The sequence below is a fragment of the Dryobates pubescens genome, chromosome 15 (genome assembly GCF_014839835.1).
Source record: "Dryobates pubescens isolate bDryPub1 chromosome 15, bDryPub1.pri, whole genome shotgun sequence".
NCBI lineage: Eukaryota > Metazoa > Chordata > Aves > Piciformes > Picidae > Dryobates > Dryobates pubescens.
The window spans coordinates 21,143,446-21,169,468 of record NC_071626.1 but is presented as its reverse complement, the minus strand read 5'-3'; the positions used below and the strand labels follow the sequence as shown (position 1 = coordinate 21,169,468).

At 38.7% G+C, this 26,023-nt stretch overlaps 1 protein-coding gene across 3 annotated transcripts in view; it reads left to right on the top strand.

Moving 5' to 3' along the window:
* AEBP2 (AE binding protein 2) overlaps positions 1-26,023 on the top strand; it is a 48,686-nt gene that overhangs the window by 7,416 nt on the left and 15,247 nt on the right. For all 3 annotated transcript variants that reach the window (XM_054167761.1, XM_054167759.1, XM_054167760.1), the window contains exons 2-4: positions 10,749-10,956; positions 15,317-15,424; positions 23,846-24,032. In XM_054167761.1, coding sequence (XP_054023736.1) covers positions 10,749-10,956; positions 15,317-15,424; positions 23,846-24,032 — 503 coding nt within the window. The remainder of the gene's footprint in view (positions 1-10,748; positions 10,957-15,316; positions 15,425-23,845; positions 24,033-26,023) is intronic.

The window sequence follows — 26,023 nt, the reverse complement described above, 5'->3', positions numbered from 1 at the left end:
TGTTTTAGAAAATTAAATATGAATATTTCTGTGTTATAACTCCCAGATTGTGATTTTGCAAAATTAAAGCCTAACAAATATTTGGGGGAAAAAATGTGAAGCCTCTCACTCAGATGATGTACCTTTTCTTTTTTTTTCCCTCTTGTGGTAAAATGGAGAAAAAGAGAAAAAGACCTGGGATTTCTTTTCCCATATCTAATTTTCTTCTCTATCCTCCAATTTAAGGTCTTAAACATCTTACGCTAAGCTTGAGTTGCCAATGTTTAAGGGATAACTTATTTTAGCTTATGTTATATGCAAAGATATTTGATGGTGATAGAAAACAAAAGATTTGTTATGATCTTGAAAGATGCACTGTAGAAGTGTGCTGTAATTCACATAGCTGGTGTAGTGTCAGAGGGAGTAAACCAAATCCGAGTTCTTTGGAGACTTGCAAAAGGCAAGATTATCTGCACATATGTTGGTATCATTTGTTCAATATACTTTCCCTAAGTAAGAATGTAACATAACAAATCTATACTTGTTATTAATCTTGTTCCATGAAGTGTGTTGTACAAATTTCTGCTTCCCCTGTAAAACTGCTGTGCAGTCCTTATTTTGATTGTTAGTGTTTGTGTTGTAGCCACAGCTTGGATTCCAAATATTAAAAACAAAATGAAACTTTTAAGGGGCAAAGAAAATATTTCCTTATATACACAGTAAACAGAGAAATCTATTTATTTTTTTTTTCCCATGTGAAATAGAATTTTGGCATGAGCTTAAGTAGACTTCCATAGGCTAATTTGCATGCCAAACTGTATAAGTAGTAGTTAATTCAGTGTCCAGCAGAAAAGGAATCAGACCTTAATTTGTAACTTTTCTATTATGAATTGAGTCAATTACTTTGCTGGTTTCTCTGCTTTTGATGCTGGGTTAGCAGCAACTATTCACTGGGATATGAATGGGCAAAGCTGCTGCTTTATAAAATGCCATATTATCTATGTAATTTTATTTTCTACTAAATTAAGCCTAACATGATGGTAATTGAAACAAGGGGATTTTTAGGTCTCCTCTTGGAGTTTTATGTCTTCAGTTGTTTTATCTTCTGCTTGTTTTCTTAGTTCTTTTGTTCTGGGGGTGGGGGTGAGGGAAGGTATCCTAAGTGTGGGAGAATGGGAAGTAATAGTTACAGCAAGTGAAATGTCTTTGACACCATGCTTGAAGGCTATTAACTTCCAGTGCTGATTAGACTATTTTCTATTGATAATGGTTCTTGGTATTGAAAGCGTGGCTCAAAAAGAAAAATGAGTTCTGACAGCTCTTTAATCACTGAATGAGTTTCTTCTGTGCTTCTTTTAAGCTGTAGTAGTAAACAGACTGTTTTCTTAGTAAAGATTGAAAATTATGAACCACATGTTGCTGTTCCCTAACTTTCCAAGGAAATTACCAAGTTGAAGATTATGTGGTTCCCAGAAATGAAAGGCAGTTTTATTTGTGTCTTTAAGGCAGAACCACTTGAAGTTTCTTGATTTGTGTAATCCTTTTGCATCTGTAGTCTTTGTTCTGTCATATCACAAGGCATGCACATTTAACCAGCTTTACTCTCTGACTGGTCTTCTGATACTTTGGCATTCAAAGTTTCTTTATTGCATTACCTGTTCCTCTGTGTGTTACAAATCTGGAGGTAACTTGAGTTTGTGTTATGTAAACAATGTAAGCCCAAATATTCTAGGGCTAAGAATCTAAATAACCCAAGTGATCCAGGAGAGTAGAAACAGCTCTTGAGAGGTGATTCATAATACATTTCTCAGCAGAGTTTTGTTTCCTGTGTGTGTTTGTTATTTTAAGTTCCTTCGACTCCTCTCTCCTGAAGAGCTTTTCTATCTTCCCCTCATTTTATATTATCAGCCTGAAATGTTTACAGTGTTACTTCCTTTTCTAGGATTTTGTACCTAATCTAGACATTGCCTTACTTCAAAATAAGCTGCTGCTTCAAAAGGAATTTCAAAACGACCTTGTAAATGTCATCACTTGCCGTGCTGTTAAAAAATTATCACTCTTGATTGGGTTTGGGTGGTTTTTGTGTGTGTGCTTGTGTGTTCGTTTTGGTTCTTTCCCCTCCACTATGTTGGTTGTAGGCATATAATTACATAGATGTATTAAAGAGTTTTGCAGACATGTTTTTAAGATTGATTTATGAATAGGTTTGATTTTAAAAAAGAAAATAAAAGAAATCACAAACACAAGTGCCTCCAAGGAAGTGGATGTTTGAATCCTGGAAACCTTGGTCTTTTTCTGATAGAGGTTGCCTTAATGTTGCTGTTACTTTTTTAAAGGTATCGAGAAACTTGAAGGTAATTCTGGAAAATACCAGACCACCAAACATTGCTGTTTTCCTTTTCTATCCCTCTTAATATTTTCATGTGGTATCTCTTACTTGCTAGGTGAATTCTCCCCTACTTTTCACAAAGTCACTTTGCTGACATAGGCAGTTTCTGCCTGTTCTGTTTTTCCTCCCTTCCTGTGGAGGCAGTTGTGTTGTCTGATACCAGGGGTCTTTCTGGATAGGAGCTGCAAGAGCAGATGTGAACAGAAGATACTGCCTCTGAAGCACAGTGGTGGACTTCCTGTAGTTCTGTCTTACTGTTTTGATCCAGGTATTCTAATTTCTTACTGCCATGTGAATTATCTTTGGCAACCATTCTGCAGTCTGGTTTTGTTTTGATAGTGGTTTATCTGCATATGCTTTTTTCCCCCCCTCCCACCGGTGTTAAATTTTCCCAAATTCACAAACTAATCATCATCAGTATTAAATTATTTTGGGTACTCTTTGTTTGAACTAAAGATAAATGGTTTACTGAGAAAAAGACTGAGAAACCCTAAACTTTAAAATTTGTGGGTAGCTGAAGTTGCATTCTGTTTGCTTTGAAGATTCTCTCTGGATCATTTGCTGACTAGATGAAAAAAAACCTGCAGGAGCTCTAAAGCATTATGTCATTTTGCATGCCACAGTTGAACTACGTCCCTTAAAGTAAGGCAAACTCTTTTGCTTGTGAAAAGTAAATGTTTGATGTGGAGGAATTAAAATGGTAAGTCATGGAAATTTAGTAGTGGGAGTATGTCTGTTACTAATGCACACTCGTCATCAAATACCAAATTGACCAAAGATGGGGAAAGGGACAAAAAGAGCAGACAATTGTTAAACTTTTCTGCTTTGTGGCTGTCTCTCAGAGGTTTGCTTATGCCTTGTTTTTCTTAGGATCTGACTTTTAAATTGACATGATCATTTGGAGTGCATAAAGCAAAGATTAATTTGAATCTGTTTGGACACCTGTGTATGGCTGCCTTGAGCACTGCATTTCATTTTGTGCTCGTACCCTCACTTTCTGATAATGATTTCATAAGGAGTTTGGCATTAAAGTTTGCTTAATATTTATTTGGGATTGACAAAAATTAATCTTAGTACAGAAACATTAATTTATTCTTCCTCTTTTTTTCACTTAGGAGCCATTGTAGCAGTTTGCTACTAATCAATTATATCAAGTTCAGTCATACCATTGAAATTGTTAGGTCTGAGAAATTACATTTGTCCTACTTTGGTGGGTGGAACAATAATAGAGAAGATACAGTGGCTTTCATGTTTGGAAGTGATGGAGTTTTAAAAGAAATTCCTAGGACAGATGGAGGAGCTTTGTATCAGTGGTGAGAGCTCAGGGATGATAATTTGATCATTTTTATGAGGATTTAGCTTTGCTTGACTATTGAAGCAGCATTAAGAAGTAGTGTGTGTCTTATTCAAGTGCACTTTGATGTCCTCAAACTGTAAACTGTTGCTTTTGCAGGACTAGTCCATTGGCTAGAGCTGTATACCAGAGTTTTCCACTCCTTGTCTGGAAAACAAATGAATAATGGGGAAATCTGTGAAGATTTTGTTTTCACTCTGGACCTTTCTTAATAAAATGAAATTAATGAAGTGTCTGGGCATGTTAGTTGGCATATTATTCATTAGAACTTTGATGTATTTCAACTTGACATTTGTAATTGAATGATTGCACTTGATGCTGTTTATTTTTGTTTGGGATTAGTACCTGGTTGTGAGTTAGTCTTACATCTGGTAAAAACTTTCTGTAGGATACTAGGTTTTAACCCTTGAAGTTGCTGTAAGGACTGACTGTCATTCACAGTGTTTCCATCATTGTGAGTTTGTTTTAGCTGAGTGTTACAGTTCAGTTTTCTTCCTTAAGCTTCCCTGTATAGATTGGAACAATGTAGCGGAAGGTCCATGTGGAAATGACAGTGATTTACAGATTAGCAGAAGCTAAAGAAACTGGCGGAGGGGTTTTGTGTGGTTTTTTGTTTGTTTTGGTTTTGTTGTTAATTCTTAAGATGTTCCAGTGAGGTTTTTAGTGTTTGGAGTTTTGAATGTTAATTATACTCTTCATCTAATTGGAGACAATATTTCTGTGGATTTGATGCTTAATGATTAGGTTATTACTGTGTGCTTTAGAAGAAGCTGTTTCTGAAGAATCTTTGAGCTAGTGTAGTGTGCAGCTTGGTGACTGCTCAGTAGTGTGCCTTTTATTGACTAAAGTGTGTGTTCCCTGAAATTTCTGCTCGTTATTAATTCGATGCTTTACAAGATAAGGTTATTTATTATAGGATCTGTCACAGTTGTTTCCCTTGATGCTATCTGAAATCACCTGGGTCCCTTTGCTTACCTGCTGAACATCTGGGGACTGGAAGCTAAGCATTCTCGGTGGAGGTACTGTAACTCTGAAATGAGCTCCTGTTGATCAGACTGAAGCAGTGCTTGTTGACCCTCAAGGGCATGGTATAAGGCCCATCTGTTAGGTCTGAATTTTGCCTGAGGGAAGGTTACTTCAGTTAGGGTCTAGAGGGAGTATGATGGCAGACATTAAAAGTATAATAGCAAATTGATTGGGCTTTTGTGCATGTGTTCGGTGCCTAGCTGTGCTATTCCTTCAAGTGGATGGTTTCTAATGGGGCTTCATGGAAAGTAAAAATGAAATTATGCTGTTCTGCTTTTGTGTTTGGTTGATTTTCTTTCTAGACTCCTACTCTGTTGTTGTGGAAGATTAACAAAAAAAGGGAAAGAAAAAGTTAGGGGCTTTCCATTAATTAAATTCAATGGAAGGGATTACTTGCAGTAGTGAGGAAATTGATCTCCTTGGAGAGCCAAGCATGTGTCAAGAATGATGTGTGATACACCACATAATGCTTGTTATATTTTCATTCACATTTAACTCTACACAACAACAGGGGCCCAGATGTGCACATGGTAAAATGTGGTTTGAAATTCATGCATTTGAAGTTGGGAATAATTTGGAATTTTTGTTTCTTCTTTATAGGACCTACTCATTTGCATGATTCCAACAGTAGCTTAATTTTGCTCAGATCCTTAGAGGGAAAGAACAATTTGGGACTTAAATACTTCAACTTGCAGCTTCCTAGAAGTTTGTAGCTGTTACTTTTTTATTTCAGTGTCAGAATTGTTTTTAATACAGCTTGGACTGGATTTTACCAGCTAGACACATTTGATTTCACATGCATATATAGATTGTGCAGATGCTAGCCTTTTAATATGGAAATGATGCTAACAAATTATCTTCATTATCTTGTTTATGAAAGTATATTATTTCTAGCTAAAAGTAAAGTAGGTACAGGTAAAAGTAAGACCTGAAACAGTGCCTTTGAGGTAACAGTTCCTCTGTTTAAGATGGCATTCATGTTGTTGCTTAATGAATACTCTGTTCTACTGTACCATTTCAAAGCTGCTGATCTCCTGGAAGAGGGAAAAATTGTAGGAGGAGGGAAGAGGTCTGAGTCTCCTGAGAAGATGACGTGTTTCCAGTGCCACCTTACTGCATATGGAAGGCATTGTTCGCCAGTGTTTGCAGACTTGCTAAAATGAGGTGTGGAAGTTTAGGAAGGTATTTTTCAAAGACATTCAGTTCTTGTCTCTAGAGCTGTAATTTTTCCTTCAAGTTGCTTCTGGTGCTGGGATTAGGATGAAAGTAGGGAATAACATAAGCTTGTAGACTATGTTGTGCTTGCTGTAACAGTTTTAAATTTTAGTAATTAGTCGGTCTTTTGAATGGTACTTCTTAAAAACATCTATTGTGTATGCAGGCTCTCTCCAGCAGTGACTGTTTTTGATGCTCTATTGTTCGGGATGACCCCTGAGTTGAACTCTCCGAAACTCCAGTGTCTAATGTTCTTCATCAGGCTATGGTCTATAGATCCATTACAATGGAACTGAAGCCTGCTTACAGCTTGGGAGCAAACCCAGACCTGTCTGTCACTAGCAATAGGGGAATGCCACAGATGCTTAAGTTCTACTTGTGTCATTCTGCTTTGATAGTGGCAGTCAGGATTTAAAAAGATCTACTGGCTGGGGAAAAAAGGCTTAGAAAAAGGCAGAAAATTTTGCTTTAACTTACTTAAGCTAAGAATTTGTTTCAAAGTCTTTGTTTTGTTATCAGCAGTTTGCCAAAATCTGTTTTCCTTGCTTGGTTCAGCTTTCTCCTTGTTGATACGTTATTGCTTTCCCATTTTCAGGCTTTGTGAATTTCATATAAGAAAGCTGAAGAATGTAATTTCCATTATTACCTTCCCTTTCTTAAGGAATTTTCCCTCTTATAGATCATCCCAGGCAGACAGAAAGTCAGGTTGAATTGAAAAGCCCCATTCATAGCTTGAAAGATACACAGACATGATTTTAATAGTCCAGCCCTTCTTGGGCTGGGTTGGTGTGCTTCCCCTTTTTTGGTCAGGATAGGGATGAAGTGGACTAGATTTAGATGGTGGGAGTGTGTACAGATGACATACCCACTTGTATGTCCTGATCTCACAACTCTTTCTGAAATTCCAAGAAACAACAGAGTGAGTGAATCAGCAGGTCTAGCAGAAAGTGTTGCTGTTGAGTCTTCACAGACTTAGCAGCAGCCACAACTCTGACTGTAAAACTTCACATCCATCTTTCCACTTCATCTTGAAATGCCAAGTCACAAGGGTGAGAGATCTTCCAAGACAGCGTGTTCTGTGATGCTATATATACACTACAGACTTTGAAAAGCCTTCTGACACTCTGTGTGTGGAAGACTAGAGAAAACTTAAACATGCTTGAGCTGTACCAGAGCAGTATGACTAGGAGGAAAGATTTTGCTAGTCTTTCACAGATTCTCTTTGCAGCCTTCTCATTCCTGGATGACCCAGAACTTGCTAAGTGAGAAAGGCAGAAGCTGATCCTAGACTTTCAATACTGTGAGGTGCATTGGAGGCACAGAAGAGCAAGAAAAAAGCAAACCAACATTTTTATTTAATGGGTTATTTTTAGAGGAAAAAAATGTGTCAAGGCAGTGAGTTTCATGCATTTTGGCAGAGCCTATCAAAAGAAGCATTAGAAAGATGGTTCCTAAAAGTAGGTTGTAGTGAGGTTGAGTGTTTATGCCTCTGTGGATGAGAATGACACTAATGCTGTGAGTGGAGATAGAAGCTCAGGCCAGCAGTAAATAGCTCAAAAGTAGGAGATCCAACTTAAAGTATTTATTAAGTGCTATGCTTTGGTACCTTTCAGTTGTGAGAAAGTTAGGGTTGTTAACCACATGAAGTGGTGAGAGGCAACTGTTTCAGGAGTGCTGTATCTGCAGTGCTTTGCCATCCTTGAGAAATGCAAGCCTCCTTCCAAGTACTGGTTTTGGGAGTACTATGTTTGAATAACTGACTCAGGTGTGTGTGGGATCACATTTAATTATTCAATTTTCCTATCGTCCTGCTTGTAAACTTTGCTTCCATAACACAGTTTTATAGATTTTACTTTTGTGGATAATTTGTGGTTTAAACATCAGTTGAGGAAGGAGGGGATGTTAGTCCCCTGGTTGCATCTATTATAGGCCTGGCATGGTGGGAAAAACTGGGACTGCTTGCAACGTATTTTTGACAATCACTAATAGTTAAATGGCTGTTAGCACTGTAGGGACTGGTACAGTGCTAGTTGCTTTTATTTACTCTTCTTTTTTGTTTTTTGGAAGTTTCTGGTGACTGAAAATAGGGTTTTTTGGGGGAAAGGCAGCAATGTGGAGCAGATTCAAAACCTTATCTCTGTAGGCTTCTGTTTGCCACCTTTTGCTTTATTTGCTACTCACCGATTGAGACTTACATGTCATGAAAGGAACCAAGACTACTTGGAAGGGAGGGAAGGGGGAGGTGAAGAGAGATTGCACTGTGTATTCAGGGTATAGAAAAGGAAAGAAATTAAAAATAGTAGGCACATGGGAAAATATGTGTAGCAGCAAAGAGCCTTTATGCCCTTTATAAGTCAAGCCTTGTAAACTGCTAGGTCTTGGTTTTTTGAAATGGAGAGGGAAAAATAGAAAACAAAACCAAAACAAACAAAAACCCCAACAAAGACATGTGGTATTTGTAGAGCATTTAGGAAGTATGTATTTGGTATACTGTTATTCAAGCAAAAAAAATGTTGAAAAGGTCTCTAAAACTTTTTTTTTTTTTAACTTGGAAAAAACCCAAGGATTAAGAGTAATTGGTCACTTTTAACAGTAGGAATAGGCTAGAGTTGGAAGATTTTTAAGGGATATGTGCTTGGGATAGGGTATTCACAAATGTTACCTTGCTAATATCTCTCAGTATAGAGATTCTGTGTGAGAAGTGGGGGAAAAAAGGGATATGGTAGAAGTTAGAAAATTACAAGTGTTTTGTAGAGCTGAACAGGAGATGGTTATCTTCATTCTCTAATGAAATTATTATTTTTTCCTTGCACTTTGCTCAGGAGAATATGTTAAGGCACCTGTGCAAAAATTAACAGCTGCATACTGTGCTGTATTAGCAAAAGTGTATTTATATGGTCAACATTTATATGGCACCATTAAGATAGCGTGGATTACTGTGTGTAATTGGGGCTCATCACAGATACTCACATACTGGAGGGGATCTGGTGGAGGGTCTCCAAGATAGTTAGAAAACTGAAGGAAGTACTATACATGGAGAGGTTGAGAGATGTTTTCTTCAATGCTAGGACAAGCAGGGCAGGGTCATTGCTGTTTTCAGTGATGTTACAAGGAGGCTTAGCAAAGGAGGAGCCAGATGAGTAAATCCCACAGCTGCCAAGGATGAGAGGCAATGGACAGAAGTTGCAACATTGAAAATTCTGAGGAGATGTTGGGAAATATCCCCCTCCTCCGCAAAGAGGTTAATCAGACACTGGGAAAATTGTTCAGAAAGGTAGCAGAAACTCCAGCCCTTGAAAGCACCCATTAACATCTCAGCTGGACAAGGCCACAGGGTCTCACTTGTTCCTGTTCAAGCAGTTTCATGGGTTGAGTTGAGTCTGCTGCTGTTACACATACTGTGCTGCACTCATGCCAGCTTCAAACATGAAAGTGCTGACTGGAGGAAAGTATTGTGGAGCTTGAAGTTCAGATTGCAACACGAGAGGCTTCCTGTTCCCGTTGCTGCTTTGGGGTTCCAGGTCTTGGGTGTTGGCTTCTTCCTGCAGACATGGCAGCAGGACGGGTGGGAGTTGGGTAGCTCTCACTGGTTTTGGTTTTCTGGTTTTTGTTTGGGTTTTTTTCCTGTATCTTACTACACTTCTTCTGCAAATAGGCTAAGCTAAGGTAATAATACATTGTGTTATTAGCATAATTAGATTATTAGCTAAGGTAATTATGCATTGTGATTATGATGTTATATTAAACACTTCTCTTACTAGCTCAACCCTGAGTTTTGTGTGTTACTTTTTCCCCTCGCTTTTGTGTTGGGGAAGCAGGCAGGTTAGCTTTTGTGTTAACCTGTTAAAAGCAGAAAGTTTTACCACCTTGATCTGAGGTCATTTCAAAGATGACTTTGAGGTCTCTTCCAACCTTGGTGATACTGATACCTGTTCTGTAGTGCTATGACTTTGTGCAAGACACACACATAAAGGTCCTGAGAGGCAGTGAGCAGGTTCACAAGGTGAAAAACCATTTTATTAGTAGCTCAATATTTACTTAGTAAAAATATGCATTTATCTCCATACCATACATGTATTTGAAAAGAGCACACTTGCAAATTTTTTCTGGTCTAGTGTGACACTTGGCTGTGTATCTGCCAGGAGACAGAGCAGAACAGCTGACCAAAAAGACCCCTGCTGGCCACATATTTCACTACTTCTGGCCTCTCTGAGAAGTGTATTTTAAAAAGCAAACAAATACACAAATAAAAACATCAAAAAAACCAAAAACTTGTTAGTTTAGACCATGCATGTGATGAATGCCATGCTGGGGCAAAACTGAAAGTACCTTAAACCTTCAGTGCTGTGTTCCTTTCAAGGAACCAGTGTTAGTGGTGAATACTGGGCTAGATATATCTCTGGTCTGACCCAGCATGCCTTTTTTTTTTCTTTTCCCCTCTCCTGGGAAATAAAAAATAATGAATGGCTGATTAATGTAGCTTAAATTGCTTTCTTAATCACATGAGAGTTAATTTTCTGACAAGTCAGTGAATTGGTGGATTTTCCATCCATTCCTTTTGTCCAGAAGAAGTTACTCTGTCAAGTAATATTAGCTATTTCCTGCCTGTACATTTATTATAGTTAAGGTAGTGAACCACAATAAACAGTAAGTTCAAGATTTTCTTTTCAACCTGTCTAAATAGATCTGAAACAAACCCCTAAAGAGGTACTATTTTCAGTTGTTCTGTTAATGTCCAACAACTACAAACTTTCTCTCTTTTTTTTGCTCTCTCTTGTCTTGCAGCATAAGCAGCACTATTATGGATGTAGACAGCACAATTTCCAGTGGGCGTTCAACTCCAGTTATGATGAATGGACAAGGAGTTCCTGCCTCTTCTGCAAAAAGCATTGCTTATAACTGTTGCTGGGACCACTGTCATGCCTGCTTCAGCTCCAGCCCGGATTTGGCAGATCACATTCGCTCTATACACGTGGATGGTCAGCGAGGAGGGGTTGGTGTTACTTTTTGATTTGTCTTTCTGTCTTAGCCTACAGTGTTTTACTCTTTAAAATGTGAAATTTGCTGCTGTCTTTAAAGTATCAGTTCACCTGATTTGGTATTCTCTGTTTTTTCTTGAATGCCTAGCTTTAAGGATCTAGTAAGTTCTTTTTAATAAATGATCTGATGTGATCAGGTTTTTGATAATGTGTGCCAACTTCACAACATCCTGAAGCTGTTGGTGTATCTTTAAGTGCTTATACAAAGTGAACATGTTACTGCATGTGAACTTGGCTTAAGTCATATCTTGATCATTTTCCCAAATGGAGTCTCACTAAGGTAAAATGGCATCCTGGCCTGTATCAGGAACAGTGTGGCCAGCAGGAGCAGGGAGGTCACTCTGTCCCTGTACACTGCCCTGGCTAGGCCACACCTTGAGTCCTGTGACCAGTTCTGGGCCTCTCAGTTTAGGAAGGCTGTTGACCTGCTGGAATGTGTCCAGAGAAGGGCAACAAAGTTGGTGAGGGGCTTGGAACATAAGCCCTATGAGGAGAGGCTGAGGGAGCTGGGGTTGCTTAGCCTGGAGAAGAGGAAGCTCAGGGGAGACCTTCTTGCTGTCTACAACTACCTGAAGGGAGATTGTGGACAGCAGCCTCTTCTCCAAGGCAACCAGCACCAGAACAAGAGGACACAGTCTCAAGCTGCACCAGGGGAGGTTTAGGCTGGAGGTTAGGAAGAAACTCTACACAGAGAGAGTGATTGCCCATTGGAATGGGCTGCCCGAGGAGGTGGTGGAGTCACCATCATTGGAGGTGTTCAGGAGGAGACTTGATAGGGTGCTTGGTTGCATGGTTTACTTGATTAGGTGGGTTGGATAATAGGTTGGATGTGATGATCATGAAGGTCTCTTCCAACCTGTTTTATTCTATTCTCAAGTATGCACAGAATGTGTAACAGGGAAGATGTAAGGCTCATTGACTTGGAAGTACAAAGTCTTACTTCAACAGCTCTGTAGTACTGAGGCCAAATATGCCTTCAACATAATTGCATCATTTTTTTGATTGAGGTGCATATATAATCATGTGTATTTCAGTCAAATGATGCAGTTTCTGTTGGTCTCACAAGTATAATGTTTCAAAATACCTTCCATTAGAGTAATTTGAACTGCCTGCCCCTCCCCAACCTCCCAAATTACCTTGATGCCTGGAATATGTCATGTAAACTAGCTTTTCATCAAACAAGCAATCTGCCTGCTTTTGGCACTGTAACTCTTCAGAATTGTTTTGTGTGGAAAAGACCTCTTAAATTCAGCTATTGACCTAACACCACTGTGGCCATTAAACCATGTCCCAAAGCACCATGTCTATATGCTTTTTTTGAACTCCTTCAGAGGTGGTGACTCCTGGGCAGCCTGTTCTGATGTCTGACCTCTCATTCAGTTAAGAAATTTTTCCTAATAACCACTGTAAACCTCCCCTGATGCTGCTTCTGGCCATTCCCTCTCGTTCACTTGATACTCTGGAGAACAGACGGACTCCCACCTCACTACAATCTGCTTTCAGGTAGCTGTAGAGAGCAATGAGGTCTCCCCTCAGCCTCCTCTTCTCCAGACTAAGCAATCACAGTTTGCTCAGTTGCTCATTGTAAGACTTTTTTTCTAGGCCCTTCTCTGGATATGGTCCAGCAACTCAGTGCCCAAAACTGAACACAGCGTTTGAGGTGTGGCCTCATCAGTGCTGCGTACCGGCACTTGATCTCTTCCCTGCTGCTGCTGGCCACGCTATTCCTGAAGCAGGCCAGGATGCTTTTGGGCTTCTTGGCTCATATTCAACTGGCTGTTGGCAAGTACCCCCGGGTCCTTTTCTGCTGGGCAGCTTTTCATCCATTCTTCCCCAAGCCTGTAGAGTTGCATGGGGTTGTTGTGACTCCAGTGCAGGACCCAGCATTTGGCCTCGTTGTATCTCATGCTGTCGACCTTGGTCCATTGAGCCAGTCTGTCCAGTTACCCCTGCAGATTCTTCCTATCTTTGAGCAGATCAGCACTTCACCCAATTTGGTGTTATCTGCAAGACAGATTTCTTAGAGAGCAAGTATCACATCTTAAGCTAGAATAGTCATCCTTTGGCTTGTGTCCTGTCACTTCTCCAGAAATAAAATGTTAGGCTATTAGGCTTTGAGTGAGTAGGAGATTTTAATAAAATGCTAATTTGCATTGCTTTATTATGTAACTGTGTCATCGAGACTGCCGTGACTTTGGTTGTATTTAGCCAATGTTTTCTGATGTAATTGAGCTTTCACCTTCATATTTGGTGATAATTTTTCAGTTTCTGCTCTAAGCAGAATTGTCAATCCATTGAGCTGACTTTTTAGCTGCTCATGAGATGTTTTGTTACAGTTCTGTTCATAAGTTTATTGAAGTGTTGGATGAACCTTGGATGAAACAATGAAATGGTTGAGGTGTATTGGTATTCTGAGGACTTTCACATAACCAAAAGTGGTTGTTTGGGGTTTTTTTCTAATCTCATTCATGACCCTTTCTCATTTGCCTTTCATTTCTTACAACACGGACTGGAAGATTTTTCAGGTTTTGTTGGGGTTTTTTTTTTGGTATATTTTCGTTCACTTACATTCTGACATGATTTGTGCATATTTTTGTTTTAATGTTAATATTTCTCCTTCTGAAAGAGGAGGTTATTTGAAACAGTAAGTGCCTAATAACTCTTGGCATTCAGTTCGCACTTCTTACCCATCTACTGGATTTGGTTTATAGAAGGGTTCCAGCCGGTTTCTTTTCAGGGATTTGTCTGCCACCTGCTGGCGAGGTGTTTAAGTTGCGTTAGAAATGATTGTGCAGTTTTAATTGCATTTCAGATACTATTTAACTAGAGTGACAACAGATTTGAAGAAAAGTGGGGTTAGTGGCTGCTTATTGAAACATTGAGTGTAATGTTATAAGCATCTTTGTATGCTAAAATGTGTATTTTCAGGCTAATACTGAGATAATGGCTCCAAACTAAACCAGATGGGTCTGTGAAGAGCCCAGTAAACTTTTTGGCAAATAGTTTTACTTCCCTCAGATGTTTTTTTCCAAAGTATTTTGGGTTCAGCCTTTTGAAAAGGGTTCCCAAGAAGCCTTGCTTGGTCTTCTGCTGGGTTGTTGTAAAATCAAGCGCTTGTTCTGTGGAGGAATTGCATTTCCACAGTCTCTGTAATATTCAGTCTCTGTAATATTCTTACTAATATTCTTTTGAGTGCCCTGCAGTTGCTGGTGGAAATATTTGGACGGTTGCAGAGCTGTTGCAGAGCCAGGAATTTCAGAAATACCAATTCTTTGGTTTCAGGGGAATCTCAAAAACTGAGGAGCAGCAAACACCAAAGGTTTAAGGAGTTGGTCCTTGCATGTCAGTAGGCCTGCATCAATTATACAGGGTTTTTCTTCTTTGTATTAGTAAACCAGGCTATCTATATATTATACAGTGAGCATTTAGTACTCCTGGGGCTGCTCTTTTGTTTTGAAAATACAGTCTTTTGAAGATGCAGTTTTTCAATCTCCAGAAGAGAACAAGAAACTCAAATCCAATTAGTTTCCTGCAGTTCTGAAAACCTGTATTATGAACAATGCTGTTCCTGGGGACTATTTTGCTGCTACAGATTAGGGCTATACCTCCCTTCACAGGCAGACCTGTTGAAATTGTAATGAAAGGCAAGTTCATTGAACTTCTTTTATTCTGTCAGTTTCAGATAGACACAATAAGAGGAGAGAGAAAAGCAGCATGAGTAAGTTCTGTTCCCCTTAATTCACTATTGTACGTATGACTGATCTGCACGCTGGAATCACAAAACACCCATGGATTTTGAATCCAATGAGAAATTGTAACTTTCTTCATCAGGAATTAGGTGCAAGGCCCTGACTAGAGACAGCCAGTATTATAAAATCTAAAACTGCTATCTAAAACCGTGTTGTGAAAAACAAAAACTCAAAGAAGTGAAACTATGACTTGCTTATGAGAGTGGACAATTTCCTTTATCTGCTACTCGGAAACTATGTAAATTTGTCATTAACAAATGTTATGGCTCAGTATCTGAAGGATAAGCATGTTGAGTGTGAACAAACATCAGGGGATGCTGTGGCTCTGAACTGTGTTTTTTCTTACAGGTATCTGTTTCTTGATATTTTTTCCAGTGACCGGCCTTTTTTGAGTATTTGTGGTTGTAATTTACTTCTTCCTTGGTACAATGAGAAGTGTGTTAGAAAATAAAACGTTCCTGTTCAGAATTGCTTGGAAATACTTTGTGTTGTGAAAACAGGCTTCTTTACTAACCTGATTTTTGCATTTGTCTTGCGTAAACTTACCATGTTTTTACTCTGTTAGGTGTTTGTTTGCTTGTGGAAAGGTTGCAAAGTATATAATACACCTTCAACAAGTCAAAGTTGGTTGCAGAGGCATATGCTGACACACAGTGGGGACAAACCTTTCAAGGTAAGCTTCCCCGTAAGATTGGATCTCTTAATTAATGAGTGATCTTGTTTATTTTTCTTGATGCAGTACATTAGTTGAAAAATGTCATCACAGGAAGATCTCTTAAAAAGTATCCAGTGAGCTGAGCCTTTGTCTTTGCAATTACTGTGCCCAAAGGTTCTGTTCTGTTACAGAAACAAATGAAGAAAACGCTTGTTGGTTCTCTGTGTCTTTAAATCTAAGTGGTAGGAGAGTGTAAAAGTGCATAGTGCTGAAGTTCAGTTGTATTGGTGTACTCTCCAGCAGAGATATTTTTCCTCATGCTTTACACTTCCACAGTAAGTTTTGGATCATGCCTGATGATGCACATTCTGTGCCTGAATAAGAGCCGGTTTTGTTAGCACAGTTCGGTTGAAACACGGACAGGGACTATATGGTTAACCTCTCTGAGAACAATAAGGAAGTCAGGAATACAGGACCGTTGAGCTGACTATATTTCCTGCATAGTATTTTCTAACTTTCTCTTTCTTTCTCCCCCTAATCTGTACCTGTAATTCTAGGTATAGTAGTGTTTATCATTCCCATATCCACCAATCCGTTATTAATGAGTTGCTTCATCCTCTTATGGATACAGTTGGGGCAGTTCATAGCTGTCAGTCCTGGATCACTTTATGGTAAGTCCCACCCACACTACTTCAGACTGAAGTTCTCCTTCCATGTAGGATATGAAAATGACTTAGGGGTTGGTCTTTTTTTTTTTTTACCTTCTCTTTTATTTTTTGAGTTTAGGTAGCATTTTATGTCTTCCTCTCCACTACCCCCCAACCTCACCAAGTTTTAGTCACTGTTTTTCCACTTCTCTCTCTTCTCATCCTTCTCAGGTAATTTTTTAATTACTTTAAAAAAAAATTATTACTATTTTATTTGAGGGCAACTATTTCTCAGAAGTACTTTCCCACTGCAGTGATGTTTTCCAGAAATTAGTAATTTTTCATAGCTTGCAACAACAGTTATAATGGAAAACAAAACTAAACTTAAAGCCCAGAGAGTAAGAATAGTGCATGGCACATTAAAAAGATTTTGAATAAAGGTTAGGCCTTTTTCCATACTGAAATATATAGTTTAGTCTGAAAGTTTCTGACTGAGAAAATGAACAACAGGGAACTCTGGAAATTATCATAACATTTGTTTACAGGAGTAAGTTTAGCATGCTCTTGAAAGCATAGTATAAGTATCATAGATCCCTGGAAGCTTGCAGATATGACTGTTCCAGCAACTGAGCTAATCTTAAATGCTAATCCCTGAAGAAAATTTAAAAACACCCAATCATCTAAGGAAAATTGTACCTTAGGTCTACTAGTTTTTTAATTAAATGTTTTATATACCTTAAAGCATATTGGCAAGTTTGGTCTTGAAGAAAAGTCTTTCAGGTAGGCTAATCTGTGTACTTATTTGGTCTGGACTAAAGAAACTCCATTTTAGAACCATTAGTTTTCCAAGAGGTGTGGGCATAGCTTCGAAATTCCAGTGGTACTTTTGAGTCTGTTAGAGTTACCTAGCAAAGTCAGTAAAACTTGGTATCCCACATTTTTGGCTGCTCTGGTTACATCAAGAGCCCTAAAATGTAAAACAATTCTGATAATAATCCTATAGTGTTAAATATGTGTTATTTCACCAGCTGATTTTCTGTACTTGCCAGTCACACTAAGGGAAAGAACAAAACACAGGCTAGGACTGCAGTAGTTAATCATCACGGCTCAATGTGTGTCACTTCAGCATTCTTTTCCCACTGTTGCCTTTAGTCCCTTTGTTTGTTTTTGATCTCTATATTTCTCAATCTGTTCCTGGGGGATTTGAATGGAGGATAATTGGGGTCTGAGTAGAATTTTGTAACATCTTTTGTTCTCCTGTCATTTATGCTGAATGTAGGCTACAGGTCTCACATGAGATAGCCAAGTATTTTAAGTGTCTGTGATAGGAACCTAGTAATTAACTAGCTCCCTTTCCTTGCTGGCTTCTTTTCTTATAGAAGCCTTTGAAATGTGCTGTTTGATACAAAAGCGCTTAAGCAAGCACTGGATATTAGTCTTGATCAGTCCAAGAACAGCCGCTGCTAATTGTTTCATGGCAGTCATTCAAAACCAGAAAATGTTTGTTTGGTGCATTTAGCCATTCTTAAATCAGAATCTCTCTCACCTTTTAGGAAAAGCCAAATTTTTTTCAAGTCAGAGTTGGATTAAGGCCCCCTTGTTCTTGATGATTACTGCAGACAAAGTATCTCCCAAAACCTAAATTACAAATGGAATTTCTGCTGTCTTGTGAAAACATGCTTGGGTTGTAGCAGAAAAGGAAGGAATCTGTTATTTTAGAGAACTTGAGAAAATATCTAGTCTTTCAGTGCTTTATGTCAAAAATAAAGAAGTAAATGTCAGGATTTTTGAGGAAAGCTGTAAAAGGCAGTAATGGAAATAGCTGTATGCTGTTGACAGAAGAACTGCTTAGGATGTTGAGAAAGGTGAAAACTGACAATTAAAAGCACAGAAAATATACTTTTGTAAAGGTAAAAGAGCACTATCATTTTATGATGACCAGATATATGGCAGATTGCTATGTTCTTGTATTTCTAGCCAAGATAGGAGACAAAAGTATTTTCTTAAATTGAAAGGCGGATGGGGGCTGTCTGAGGCATAAAGCTGTCTTTGCGGTAGAGCTACTCTTGAAGGAGTCCCTGTCCTGTCACCCTTTTGCTTGCAAGTGGACTCATTTTATGTAGTTGCCTGGTTTGGGTTTAATTATCAATACACATGATGATGCCCTTAGATTAAAAGCCATTTTCAGCTGTAAATCATCAGCTGTGCTTTCCTGTTAAAAGTTCTTTGTGGCTTTATCTGCCCTTCCCATGTATTCATGTAAACTATGTGATTGTAGTCTATTTATCACAGAAATCAACCCACTTCAAAACTGCAATGGCAAAATGTCTCCTGTTGTTTCTGTTTGTGAGGTTTAGCATGTCTCCTTCAGCATTAATATTTCAATATCTGTGCCACAGAAAAGGTAAATTTCCTTATGAATACCTATTTTTGAGACCTTGGCTATCATATCTCCATTTTTATATGGGGCAGTTTCCTGCTAGTGATATGCAACTCCTAAGAATGATATCATTTTATCTAAGTCATCTGCTGAGGAAAGACAAAAGATAGGCTAGCTCTTTAGGCAGGAGATAGGACCTCAGTTCCCTGTTACTCATCATACTGCTTTTCTGTTTTGTTTCCTGAATTTTTAATACTTAATACTGGTGGCCTCAGGTTTCATGTGGAACCACATGGGTGGATTTTTTTTGCTTGTGTGATTTTTTTTGTGTGTGTTGTTTTTTTTTCTGAGGCCATCATTGCTGATTTTATTACTGATAAAGTGTGTTTTCCTAGTGCACTCACAAATCCATCCACCAGTAAAGAATGTCTTTTAAATGAGACAGTTGCCATTGCAGCTAGTGCTCAGTCTGTAACCAAGCACAATTTCTGCAAAGCTGTGTGCTTTCCCAGTCCTACTTTTGGTAAAAACTGTTTCTGAGGTTGTTTTTTTCTCATCAAGAGCAACAACCAACCAAGTTATGGAACTTACTGACTTTCTTTGGCCCACTGTTGGGTATTTTTGAAGTTCTGCTGCTTCTCTCAATATGTGAAGCTCCTAGAAGCTTTCTTTCCCTTTGCTTATTGCAATCTGATTCTAGCCATCCTTTCTTTTTTTTGTTGTAGATTTTCATTTAATATAAGAATTCTCAGAGCATGTAATTGTTTCTCTGAAGACATCGACTATGTTGGTGGTGTTTTTTTTTTCCATTCTGTTAGTACATAATTTTTGCAGCTTTTTAGAAATCCATAGTGGTGGTCCTGTGAAGGTTCAGCACATTAAAACTTTCATGCTTTCTGAGCATGTAGACAGGTGGATCTAGAGGAATAATCAGTTGAGTTGGAAAACTGACGCTGCTACCTTTCTCTGGCAAGTTGAGGAGAAAGTAAATGAAGTAATTCTATCTTACTTGTCCTAAACTTGACTGTTAAAAGTAATAAGTATTTGAATATTTATCATGGTATGACAACCTACGTTTTCTAGCATGGTTTCTTGTACTCCAAACCGCCTGCCCCCCCCCAAATAAAAACTACTTTCTATGCCTTGTTGCTGTAAAAAGCAATGAAAGTTACTTGAAGACATATCAAATCAGCTCTTAAAATGTAGTCTAGGTGGCCAAATAGAAGATGTTAGACACAATGAAAGGAGATTTTATGCAAAATAAATGCATATAGCAGTTTTGTGTACATACAAGACTGTATATGGGTGTGCTGTCGGGTGCTTTCATATACTGATTCTAGTGAGTATGCCCTTAATGTTTAAGGTCAGTTATGCAAGGTTTGCTGATGTGAGGTAAATGCCTTCAAAATCAACAAATGACAGGTTTGTTGGAGACATTTAAAAGGGGAAAAGAAAGTTTAAAAGGGAAAAAGAAAGTAATAATAAAAATGAAATTTGTTGCTCATTCTACCACCAGTAACTTCCAGAATTCATTAAGGAGTGACTGCATTTGGTATATCTCTGAGAAGAGAAGTACTTGTTGACATGCAGAAAACATAACCAAACAGCTTCAGTCTTCTCATGAGGTACATATCTGTTAGTCTTTTGACAGAATATCTTCTATCCATTAGAATTTTGCAGGTAGAGATAGAAAATACAAAGTCATTCTGCCACAACATTTGGATACTGAGACAATAAAGAGGTTTATCCACTTGTCTAAAATACTACTTAGATTTTGTGGCAAAATTACAAGGACTGTTTTAAAAAGGAGATTTGGTCATTTTGTATTTAGGAAAAAAAAAACCCAACCTGTTTCGCTAGATATTTTTACATCCTCTTTGTTAAAACCACTGGTCATTTCTGCCCATTACTAATGGTGGGTATGGGTACACTGGAGAAATTAATCTTCTTACTTGTTGACTTATTTTCTCTTGAAGTAACATATCCACCAATCCGGACCCAATCCATCATACCTCAAATTGAACGCAAAATTTTGAGATTTAGGTTTTGGGGGGGGAAAAAAAAAATGAAGAGATTGGTTTGAAGTTGTACATAACAGTAGAGTTTGATTTATTAGAAGCCCTCTAGATCTGTCTAATTATCTGGTGGGAAGCCGATTTGGTGTGACTTACCGTCCCGAGATCCTGAAGTGACAGCCTGAACTGCTCCTTTATCTTTGGAGAGAAGAGACTTTGCCCATTAGTAACGGATTGCTGGATATATTATTTTAGAGAGAAAAATAAATAAAAAGAAAAACAGGTAAGATTTTTCTCCTCTTCTACTATTTCCTGTCTACTACAAAGTTATTCTCTGTCATCTTTGATATATTACCTGTTGATTAACTGGATGACATGGTCAGGTGGTCTCAAAACTACACAATATCTGAATGTAGTGATTTCTGCAAATATTTAATATGACTTAATAACAAGAGATAATTTCTAGCTGCATATATTGAAGGTTTAAGGATGTTGGGTTTGGGGGTGTGGAAAGTAAAACCTGGGCTGAGCAAGGAAGTGAGTGGTATCTTCTGTGGATAATCTGTCTAGAATATATTTGTTATCTTTGTACAGAAGTAGACAAGTAAAGTTAGGACATTGCAAGTCATAACACAGTGTTTCCCATCTGACAGGAAATACAACTAATTAAGCCTTATGCTCTTGTATTTTACAAAATGTTTAAAATGTGCCTAATACAGAGTTTGTGTTATTTCCTGAAGGTATGTACATTAATAAACTTGGAATATGGCAACACATGCACTGGATCAAGACTTCTAAGTTATTTTTGATCTCTAGCAGGCATTGTCAAAATGGGAATTTTAATTTCTCACTGTAATTGAACTTTAGGCCTTTTTTTATGTCAGTGTTTGTAGGCTCAGAAGGAGCTAGAAGCTGAATTCAGGAGCACCTTAATGAAAGCTTTTCTTTTCATGGACACTATGTAATGATGATGGAAAGCCATTTGTTAGGTATGAGGTAGAAGCAGACTTTCTGATTCTGCAGCCACTGCTGGAAAACAGCACAGTTGAGTTCTAGGGACAAAACATGCAAAGTGCTGTTCTAGTGCTGTTTTCTTGTCTTTCAGTCAAAGTTACAGGCTTGAGGCAGATCACTCTAAGGCATTTCAAACTCATCCTTAGTCTTCAGAGAAAACTGCACTATGTCCATAATTGCAGTGTCACTTATTCCTGGACACCTGTTGGAGCTGCCTCATCCGTTTTCTGTGGAAGGAAGTGCTAGAGAAGAGAGGTGCAGATGAAGGAGCTGAGAAAGATGGGAAAAGAAAGGGAGGAGCAGAACATATGTGGAAGATGAACTTTCCACTGGTTTAGGCTGATCAGCTCATTTGCCCTGCTACTATTTTCTGCATCAGAAGGAAAACTGATTGTGTGGATGTACAATCCAGTGCAGCCAGTGAAGGAATGTGTATCTTAAAATTGCTTTTATGTTGGTCTGTTCTGGTGAGACCCCACCTTTAATACTGCATCCAGTTCTGGTGTCCCCGTCATAAGAAGGACACAGAGGAATTGGAGCGAGTCCAAAGGAGGGCCACAAAGATGATCTAAGGGCTGGAGCACCTCTGCTATGAAGATAGGATGAGGGACCTGGGGTTGCTCAACCTAGAGAAGAGAACACTTCAGGGGACCTTCCAGTACCTGAAGGGATTCTACAAGAAGGTTGGAGTGGGATTTTTCATAAGCATGTCTAGCAGTAGGATGAGGAAACGGTTTTCAACTGAGGGAGAGTAAGTTTAGACTGGATCTTAGGAAGAAGATCTTCAGTATGAGAGTGGTGAGGCTCTGGAATAGGTTGCCCAGGGAGGTTGTGGCTGCCTCTGCCCTGGGGGTGTTCAGGGCCAGGCTGGATGAGGCCTTGAACAGCCAAGTCTAGTTGAGAGGCAGGGAGGTTGGAGCAGATGATCTCTAAGGTCCCTTCCAACCTAAGCCATTCTATGATTCTATCATTCTATTACGTTTGTATGCTCAGAGCACAAGAGAAAAGGTTTATGCCTTGCTCTTCAACAGTATGATTTAAGTACTTATTTTGCAAATGAAGTGGTTGTAAATATAAACAGAATACTTGTAAAAATGCCAACAATTATTGTAGCCACTATTAGATTAGTCACATCTATTTTGTGATTTCTGTGGGTTTGCTTAATTATAGTTGGATATTTGATTTTTTTGAGGAAGAGAGGTCATTTTCTTTACATAGGACTTTCTTAAATACTTCTGAAGCTGTAGTAGCATCCCCAAATAAATAATTGTTACTACAACTTTCAAGTTACTGAAGTTGAAGTTTCAGACAGAACAGTAAGTTGACTGTTTAGTGACTTCACTTAGCATTTACCCAAAGCATTAAGCTGTTAGAAATTTAATGTGGGTAAAGGTATGGTTTTTTTCACTTATGACTAGTCACAAGAAAGAAGAACAGTAGAGAATGTTACTGTTACAAAATGATCAGAGAGCTGTTGAGAAACACAGAATTGCAGTATTTTGAAAGGCAAGGGAATGTGAATCAGTGAAGGGGAAAAAATCTTCAGAAGCATTTATTTTACGTGGGAAGAGTTTGTCAGTGCATTGTCTGGTTTTATGCTATGTAATATACACTGCACTGGTTAGGCTGCACCTCGAGTACTGTGTCCAGTTCTGGGCCCCTCAGTTTAGGAAGGATGTTGACTTGCTGGAGCATGTCCAGAGAAGGGCAACAAAGTTGGTGAGGGGTTTGGAGCACAAGCCCTATAAGGAGAGACTGAGAAAGCTGGGGTTGCTTAGCCTGGAGGAGACTCAGGGGTGACCTTATTGCTCTCTACAACTACTTTAAGGGAGGTTGTAGACAGGCAGAGGTTGGTCTCTTCTCCCAGGCAACCAGCACCAGAACAAGAGGACACAGTCTCAAGCTGCGCCAGGGGAGGTTTAGGCTGGAGGTTAGGAGGAAGTTTTACACAGAGAGTGATTGCCCATTGGAATGGGCTGCCTGAGGAGGTGGTGGAGTCACCATCACTGGAGGTGTTCAGGAGGAGACTTGATAGGGTGCTTGGTTGCATGGTTTAGTTGATTAGGTGGTGTTGGATGATAGGTTGGACGTGATGATCTTGAGGGTCTCTTCCAACCTGGTTTATTCTATTCTATAAAATACAATATAGAGAAAATCTTACCATGGATGATGATAATTGAGAGTTACAAAGTTCAGATAGAAATTTATTTCAGATGATGTTTCTGTTTTTCTTTTGTAAGAATTGCATGGTCATTAAAAATTTGTCTTCCTTTTAGTATTGGAAGATGAGCCAGAAAAGGGAAGCTGAAAGATGTGTCAGACTCCTGTAAATGGGTGCCATATAGCATGCTGATAGGGGTGTTCTGTTCTCTCCTCTCATTAGTGTGTAGTCGGTGGGTGCAATGCCAGCTTTGCATCTCAGGGAGGACTTGCCCGTCACGTGCCCACACACTTCAGCCAGCAGAACTCTTCGAAAGTTGCCAGCCAGCCCAAGGCCAAAGAGGAATCTCCATCTAAAGCTGGAATGAATAAAAGAAGAAAGTTAAAAAACAAGAGGCGACGATCATTACGTAAGTGTTTCCGGAAATAGGAGCTCTTGAATGTTTTGACTTGGATAGGAAGTTCCTCTTCCATGTGGTTGTTTCTCAGCACATGTCTGGTAAGGTTTGTAATCCTTAGAATCATAGTCTCGCCATCCCTTGTGACAGGAGGAAAGCAACTCTAGATTCTGTTTGTGTTCATTTTTAGGGCAAAGCATCTGAGTCACAGTTTGCATTTACAATTTAAAGATGTTTTTCATTTTAGAGTCACTTTTTGTTTGCTAACTATGTGACTGTTGGAAAATGTTCTGTTCAGTGATGAGGAGATCTGAAGTTTGGTGCTGCAGATGGAGATTGCAGATTCATATGAAATAGAGAGAAATGCATATTACATAAGCTCTCTTCTGAGCACAACATTTCATTAGCTTGATGACAGTTTCATGAGCATAACCAAGTTCTAATTTGGGGCAGATTCCCCTTGCTGTGTTTCGGGTTTTTTTAATCTTTCTTTGCACAGTGATGTTTTTTAATTTCTAGGAACCAATCTGCTAAGAAGTCTGATTTGTCATTTAATGTGAGATTTGTTTTCTTGGGCATGTAGTAACCGCTTACCCCGTTGCTTTTCTAGTCCATTTCGATGCAGCTGTTTGATTCCTGAGTTGTACCAGAATCAGACTAATAACCATGTCATATTTAGTTAAAGATTCTAACGTACAATAATGCTTAGGAAAAACTGGGAAATCATTAAAAAATGTAGCTTTTGGTTTATAATTGCTTTGGATGCCGCCATCCAGTTCTGAACTCATTTGCTAGTTAAGATCTGTTACTGTGGCAGTTTCATTTTAGAGCAGAGACATCTGGAAACTAATTTGAGTATTTTTAAAAAAAATTATTTTATTTTTTCCTGCTGGTATGTCAACAGCTGAAGGAAAAAAAGTGCAGTAGTCTCAACCTGTAGTGTGAAGTCAACTTTATAGTGAATCACAAGATAATGGACCTGTTGTATGTTATACCGCCCACGGAAATCAAGCTCTGTTCACAAGCAGGCAATCATTTCAGTCCTATCTCCTAGCAGGCAGTAGGATTTTAGTGATGGCATGCCAGAGAACTTGTAGATGTTTAAGACTAGGCTGGATGAGGCTCTGGCCAGCCTGATCTAGTGTGGGGTGTCCCTGCCCATGGCAGGGGGGTTGGAACTAGATGATCTTTGTGGTCCCTTCCAACCCTGACTATGATACTATTACTTCATTGGGCCAGCAGTTAGAGTCTTACTTTTCCAAAACCTTTTTGTGGCAGAAAGCTTTCCTGTATTGATCTTTCTGTTCCTGTGAAGAAGTAACAGTTGCCAGTTACTCAAATAGTGCTGCAGCAGCGAATGTACATAGTAGTCATCTTAGCTGATTATGTCACTATTGTGATATAATCACAATATGTTCTAAGCAATCAAAATTTATGAAGCAGTGGTCATGTTTCTGCCTTGAAGGGAAGGAATGCCTGTCTTGGAAAGTTAAGGTGTCACCTAGAATTCTGGAAAGTGCATTTCCTGTGCCTTTTCCACACTATGTGACAACTATGCAATTCAGTGCTCTGGGAGGAACAGCTGTTAACTTCAGGCAAGGTGATTACTTTTTGGTTTTCCCTAAATGCTTGGGCATTCTTATGATGTGAGCAAGTTTTATAATTCAGCATCTTAAAAGTGTAAACTTCAGTAATTCCTCTGATTTTGGCATTGATTCAACATTCAAAGAAGGTAAAAAGCTATTTTGTTCTTTTCAGAATTCTACTTTCAAAGAGCTTTCCCTTTGACTCTAGCACTCCATGGAAATGCAAAGGTTCCAAAGGGAAGGTTTGATCAATGAAGATTTGTGTGTTCACTTTGCATTATCCTTTTAGTTCATCATAGATGTAACGAAAGGGAAATTTACTTGAAATAGTTGCAAGTTCCTAAGGGATTATCTTGATTTGTTGACTGTTTTACTCACATGAAATATAGATGTCTAAGACTGGTCACTTCAAAATTT